At 32.4% G+C, this 7,500-nt stretch overlaps 2 protein-coding genes across 3 annotated transcripts in view; both read right to left on the bottom strand.

Annotated features, from left to right (window-relative positions):
• LOC119602708 (cardioactive peptide) overlaps window positions 1-4,990 on the bottom strand; it is a 5,368-nt gene extending 378 nt beyond the window's left edge. The window contains exons 1-3 of one of the 2 annotated variants that reach the window (XM_037954360.1): window positions 4,619-4,990; window positions 159-222; window positions 1-66 (exon numbers count right to left, since the gene is read on the bottom strand). The exon at window positions 1-66 is cut by the window's left edge and continues 378 nt beyond it. In XM_037954360.1, the coding sequence (XP_037810288.1) occupies window positions 1-66; window positions 159-222; window positions 4,619-4,708 (220 nt within the window). In that variant the 5' untranslated portion in view covers window positions 4,709-4,990. Of the gene's footprint in view, window positions 67-158; window positions 223-1,831; window positions 2,129-4,618 lie in introns of those variants that run through there. The other variant, XM_037954361.1, reaches the window with a different exon arrangement.
• Window positions 4,991-5,138: 148 nt separating this feature from the next.
• LOC119602684 (activating signal cointegrator 1 complex subunit 3-like) lies at window positions 5,139-6,224 on the bottom strand (the record flags this gene model as incomplete). The annotated part of the gene is made up of 3 exons (XM_037954320.1): window positions 5,139-5,515; window positions 5,570-5,983; window positions 6,056-6,224. Coding segments are annotated over 3 exons (895 nt in total), but the record flags the coding sequence as incomplete, so codon positions are not given.
• Window positions 6,225-7,500: the final 1,276 nt, after the last annotated feature.

The raw sequence follows: 7,500 nt of genomic DNA, 5'->3' as shown, positions 1-7,500 counted from the left end.
CTTCAATATCGCCACGTTTTATAACCGGATAAGGAGGATGGGAAGAGGTACGTTTTTTGCCACAACCTAGAGGGGAATTATAAAGAGGAGTATATTGAAAAGTTATAGGTAATAAATTTTGATTTTTTTTATTTTTATTTTATTTATTTTAAGGTTACCTGTAAAAGCATTGCAAAATGGACGTTTTTCATATTTCCACTGTATGATGCCGCTTAATTTGTGCTGAAAGAAAATAAAAATAATTTTTATTAAATAAAAATAATTGTTATTAAATAAAAATAATTGTTATTATTTTATAATACATTTGTATTAGTTTAGGGGTTTTCCGAATTTCGCCTTACACGAGTGTGAGTGGTAGTCTAAATTTTTGTAAATTCATGTATGGCCAATTATGGACCGAATGACTAAATCACCCATCTTTTTTGATGGTCATTTGTATACCAATGATTTATCGGGGAAACTATGACAGAATTCTCAAATTTTGTACAAGTACTCCCAGGGCATGTTTGGTATAAAGATTGTGCTACAAACGCCTCTAGTATGTCGGATCTGACAACATTAGCTTTTGACTAGAACACTTATCTGGTACTATGGAAATCAGTGTAGCGAAGAAATTCGGCATCAACAAATTTTATAAGAACATAATTGGCCCTAACCCCCCATATAAGGTCCTCTTCAGAATATGACTTTACCGCTCATTACTAGCTTAAAAATACGAATACAACGATGACATTCGACATCAACAAGTTTTATAAGAACAAAAATCTTTTTACGAAATTTTTTGACGAGCGGATCATAATTGATACTTTCCCACATATAAGGTCTCCATCAGAATATGACTTTAACGCTTATTACTTGCTTAAAAATACAAATACAGAGATAACATACGGCATAAACATGTTTTATAAGAACCAATATCTTTCTACGAAATTCTGTGAGAATCGGCTCATAAAGCGATAAAGTTCAATATAAACAAGTTTCGTAAGAATCAAAATCTTTCTACGAAATTTTATAAGGATCGGCCCATAATTGATGCTATCCCCCATATAAGGTCCCTTTCAGAATATGACTTTGAGCTTATTACTGTCTTAAAAATACGATTAGAGTATTGAAATACGACAAAAATAAGTTTTATCGGTCAATAACTGACCCTATTCCCCATGTAAGTTCCCAGTAAATGTTATCCAAACCAATGAGGATTGTTCCATAATTGACCTTAACCCCAAGTAACATCTCTTACTAAAAACAGTTTATAGTTATAAAAATTTGACAAAAACAATTTGTTTTAAAAAAATAATCTATTTAATTCAGAAGATCTCGGTCCATAACTGACTTATGAACTCATTAAAAGCCCTTTTCCAAATATTACCCTGATGTTGTTATTTATGTATATCGATGATAAAAATATCAATCTTATAAATGGAAGAATTGTTACGATTACAAAAGCATAGATTCAAAAATTTTAGAGTTTATTTATAAGGGAGCATTCCTTTCAAAACATATGATTTGATGGTCGGTATATAACATAATATACCCGCCGAATATAACACTCTTACTTGTTTATATTACATTTATGTCAGACTTTTTTTGTTGCATATAATTTTCAGCCATTTTTTTACTTTTATATCTTTTTAAAAAGGTTGATAGTGATTCTACTATAACTTATTTGGAAAATCTATATTTAATATCTTAAATTGTATTAAGAGTCAAGTTTTTATATGAAATTTTAAAAATTTAGCACAAAATACGTTAAACATAATAAACTAACAGTTTTTATTCGAGAATTTGTATTATTTGTTTTTTTTTTAATCAAAATTTTAAATGATCTTACATTCGCCTCAGATTCGGTGGCATAACACACATGAGCACTTATGAGACACAATAATAAACAGGGTTTTAATGTCAACATTTTTCACTTTTTTGAAAAATAAGTTTTTAAAATTTATAAAATATTTCTTATTTTAACGTTGTATATTTTATTTTCTTTAATTAATATTTTATTTAAAATAACTGTTATTCCCAATTAGTTTGTTTACTTCCACTAGCAAAAATGAAATCTTGCCAAAACAACCGTTATGTTCAACGTCTAGTGTGAAATTGTTCCTTATATAGGGTCATCGGTGCATTTTAAATTTTGATTTGTATTATGCTGTTAAATACACTTACATGTGAACATGTCTTGAGTATTACAAGTTTCTTGTTGTTATTGTTGTTTTTTGTATTGGCTTTTCGATAACATTTCTCCTGCTGCGTTTATAAAGTGTTTTGGTGGTCATTTTGGTTGGTGGTAATTGCTTTTTGTGTTTAACTGTAAGGAATTGTGCTGTATGATTCCTTTTTTTTCTGTTTCCATTTTAAGCATGATTTGGTAAATGCTTGTGTTGCTTACTGATTGTTTTCTTAGCATAGGTCAAAATTTAATTTAATTTTCTATAAAATCAAAACAATTTAATGAGGATAAACTTATTAATTGGAAGGGCTAGGAAGATTTTAAAGAAATTTAAGATTTGGATTGTTAACGGTTATATTAATGATATGTGATAGATTAAATTGCACACTTTTAGTTAAAAGTTCAGATTTCATTCAATAAAACATTTTGAAGATTGTCAACTCTTCGGTTAGGTTGAAGAAATTGGAAATTTTTAGTGAGAAGTTGAATTATCGTCCGATGATTCAGAAACTTAGTCTCGTGGACTCAATTACTTAAAGTGTTTTGATGTAACTTTAACAAAGGTTTGTCCATGATTGAGAATGTGTTTCAGTATAGAGGCGATAACGTGATACACTACTTTATTGTTTTCTCGGTCTTTCACCTAATCATACTGATTTGCTTATAATTTGCTTGCCCGATTACTACATATCATAAATATCATCGTTTTAGGAAATTTTTACCGTTTTCGTTTTGTTTGTGAGAAATACAGATGTTTTGACAGATTTTCATCTGTGTTCCATCCACAGGGTGAGCTTCTTAGACGACTCACCACCGTTGTATTTTACACGCAGTTTGCAATTTTTGTACATGCCGGTACATGTACAAGCACTTTGCTCAAGTACTCGAGCTATCTAATCCCTGCCCATAGCTGCTCCGCTTCTTAACTTCCGAGATACAAAAACATCACTTCCGTTTACAACCACGCAAATGGTATGACCTCTTTTGAGTTGGCAACAGCACCGAGAGACATATTCGGTAGACCGTAACTCGAATCCATCAAATATATGTTGACTTCGGCACCGAACATGTCCTGAATTATAGATTTCACCCTGCATTCTCTTTCCGCTAATTTGGGTTTAATCCACAGCCATCACGTGTACCCCGAAGAGACCTCTCCAATAACCGGGACAAGACAAAGTCCGAAACTCTGCCCTGCGGGCTACCGGTACCCTTGGTACCAGATTTTGTGGTTCTGGTTCGAATCAATGTCAAATCATTCCAAGGAACGGCAGAGGATACATTTGATCACCACTAGTTTATAGTCCCGGCAGACTAGAGGTACTGGTAGCAAATCTTTTCCCCATGTTACATGTGCCCGGGAGGAGTGCTTGGTTATAAGTGTGACCATAACCAAAGCTCTTGCAATATTGTTGGATACTCTACCAATCGAAACTTAGTTACGGTCTAAGGCGTCGCTCGCAGCCTCCTCCAAAAGTAGGGGGAAAGGAAATGAGTGAAACATGTAAGATATTAATAGTTAAAGGCAAGGGAGGAAATGGAGGCAGAGTGATTATATTTAGAAATAGAGGACTCGAAGAGCTACTGATCAGTGCTGTTGGAGTTTGTTTTATCAAACCAATAGCCATACCTGATAAAGGCGTTTAAATTATCTAGTTTAATTACAGATAACTCGGAAGTATCTTCCAAAAATCTATGTCCCAGATATCGAAAACGGACGGCCCCAAATGTGGCTCAATTTTCAGTTTTGACTCTTTGGTTTATGTTTTTAAATCCGATCTTATTTTCTCGATCATATTTTCTCAAACTTCTTCTTTCCAATTTTCTGTTTTTGAATCTACCTACAGGTATCACAAAGGTACCACTTGTGTGTCTTTAGCAGCTTGAAGAACTAACTAAGTTGGTCCACAAACCTTATGGGTTGGTTCAAGCAATGGGAGTAAGTTCCACAATAGTTTGACGGTACAATTCTGATTGAATACACAGGACTACGAGCACAACTACTCCAACTTGGAGTAAGTGTTGAGGATAGTAAAAGCTTTCTATGCCATTGAGCAATGTTATACCGGATATTAAATCCTTACGTCTGGGATACTGAGTTTCCGAATAATTAGACAATAGGTTTTCACCAAAAATCTCCTTTTGTATATCTTTATGATATGATGTATCTCCTTTTTCAACCTAAGCTAAATCAAGTTAACGTACTATTATATATTAAAGATAAAAGTTATCTGAGATCATTATTCTTTTAGCATTACCGCAAATTTTCGTTTATGTTACAATTCTAAAAGAAAACAAATTAATGAAACATTTTTTCTTATATAATATTATTTCTTAATTATAAACGCTGTGAGAAAGGATTTTGACCGACCTTCATCTTTCTGGACATATGGTGATATACGTTATCTATTTTATTATGGATTTCAGATTTATTAAACACATACTTACAACATAAACTTCAACAACGTACAGCATGATTAATTTATACGAATTAAACAGTCGTGTATAGTTGGACCCCCTACCAACGCCAAATGTCATTGGCCGCTACACACGCCAGAATGTTACTACAACTCTAGTGTTGTACTCCTAACCTTGAAAAGGTTTAATTGCTATAACGTGCATAAATTGTATATTCCAAAAATAAAAATTCTTAATAATTGTGTTTGCAGATGATGTTGTAAAGAACAAAATTTTATAAATTCATATTTTATTTAATAAAAGTATGTTTTTTTTTGTTAATTAATTCTTTCATTTATAATTTAACGAACAAACAAAAAGTATTTACTTAAAAGTATACAAAAATTTGTAAAGATGTGAAATTATAATGGAAAAAATGAAATATTTTATAAATATTATGTTTATAAAAAAAGCTTTAATAAGTTCTTATTTAGAGATGAGAACTTAATTTTAAAGCTGTCAAGCTAAATAACAGCTGTCATTAATTAAACAAAACATGCATACACACAGGTGCTTTTACAATTTTATTTCTAGTTTTTTTATAATAAGTTAAAAATTTCTTGTATGTTGAGCTAGCTATTCCTTGGCATCGACAATTTCAAATTGCAAATCAAATTGTTGATCAAAACCAATCAAACAATCTGACATTAGATATAGAGTCAGCAAAAGACGTCCCTTGCGTGGTGGACATTGAAACGTTATACGATTGGAGGCTTTTAAACCACGTATATTTACGCGTTTCATGGCCAATAATTCATCAGTACCCTGTGAGCCTAGTGTTAAGAACCAAGCTTCATTTTTACCTTTGGGATATTTGGGACAATGAATGGCAGTGCTGTGATAACGATTTGTATTCAAACGTTTCATATTAATACAAAGTACATAGTCCTGTAAAATAAATTAAAATGAGAAATAAGTTTTTATTTATATTAAATGATTTACCTCATTAGGATGAATTTTTGTCCAAACATTCGAATTAAAATCTGTGGGTATCTCTCTTACATCTTCCATTTGTTCATAATGTCTACCCTGTATGGAAATATTTACTGATATTTCTGGAAGATTTTGTAAAACTTTATAGATTTGTTCTATTTCTGGCTCTTCGAACATGTCTCTTAATGGTCCAGCTAATTTTTCGTAATCATTGCGACAAATATCTTTCAGGGCCGGTAAAGTTAGATGTTCGTAATTGTGTTGTATTTTAAAGAAGAGATGAACATTTGTGGCGGTAACATGGGGTAGTGTAAGGAATTCACTCTCATCAAACCAACGAGCTTGTATAACACTTTGCATGAGTTGTTGCACTTTGAGGGTGGTCGAGAGCCAGCCACGTTCTGCGGTATAATCCACCATGGCCTGTTAGTAAAGAAGTTTAGACAAATTTTAGATGTTTTAAAAAATTGATAAAAATGCTTCAGAGATACTTACTTGCATTACACGTGTAGCATTATCCAAAGCTGATTTGGTATCAGTAAGATAATCCGAATTTGGCAAGGCAAGTCTTGAGAAGTGAGCCTGCAGTAGAAGGAATGTTTTCGTATAAGGCGAATCCCAACTGGGCGAACGAGGACGCAAACGACAGATTTCCGCTAATTCCCTGAAATAGAACAATAACATTAGTAAGCAACTGTAAACTAAACTCTATATACTACAGATTAGACTATAGATTAGACTATAGACTTGACTATAGACTAGGCTATAGACTAGACTATGGACTAGACTATAGACTAGACTATATAATAGACTATATAATAGACTATAGACTAGACTATATAATAGACTATACTATAGAATATACTAAGACTAGACTAGAATAGACTATAGATTAGACTAAAGACTTGACTATAGACTAGGCTATAGACTAGACTATGGACTAGACTATAGACTAGACTATAGACTAGACTATAGACTAGACTATAGACTAGACTATAGACTAGACTATAGACTAGACTATAGACTAGACTATAGACTATAGACTGGACTATAGACTAGACTATAGACTAGACTATAGACTAGACTATAGACTAGACTATAGACTAGACTATAGACTAGACTATAGACTAGACTATAGACTAGACTATAGACTAGACTATAGACTAGACTATAGACTAGACTATAGACTAGACTATAGACTAGACTATAGACTAGACTATAGACTAGACTATAGACTAGACTATAGACTAGACTATAGACTAGACTATAGACTAGACTATAGACTAGACTATAGACTAGACTATAGACTAGACTATAGACTAGACTATAGACTAGTCTATAGACTAGACTATAGACTAGACTATAGACTAGACTATAGACTAGACTATAGACTAGTCTATAGACTAGACTATAGACTAGACTATAGACTAGACTATAGACTAGACTATAGACTAGACTATAGACTAGACTATAGACTAGACTATAGACTAGACTATAGACTAGACTATAGACTAGACTATAGACTAGACTATAGACTAGACTATAGACTAGACTATAGACTAGACTATAGACTAGACTATAGACTAGACTATAGACTAGACTATAGACTAGACTATAGACTAGACTATAGACTAGACTATACTAGACTATAGACTACTAGACTAGACTATAGACTAGACTATAGACTAGACTATAGACTAGACTATAGACTAGACTATAGACTAGACTATAGACTAGACTATAGACTAGACTATAGACTAGACTATAGACTAGACTATAGACTAGACTATAGACTAGACTATAGACTAGACTATAGACTAGACTATAGACTAGACTATAGACTAGACTATAGACTAGACTATAGACTAGACTATAGACTAGACTATAGACTAGACTATAGACTAGACTATAGACTAGTCTATAGACTAGACTATAGACTA

Source organism: Lucilia sericata, unplaced genomic scaffold (assembly GCF_015586225.1).
Source record: "Lucilia sericata isolate MDLA Ls3-8-SP2 unplaced genomic scaffold, ASM1558622v1 Contig000249F_arrow, whole genome shotgun sequence".
NCBI classification, from domain to species: Eukaryota; Metazoa; Arthropoda; class Insecta; order Diptera; family Calliphoridae; genus Lucilia; species Lucilia sericata.
This window is presented reverse-complemented; position numbering and strand designations above follow the sequence as displayed.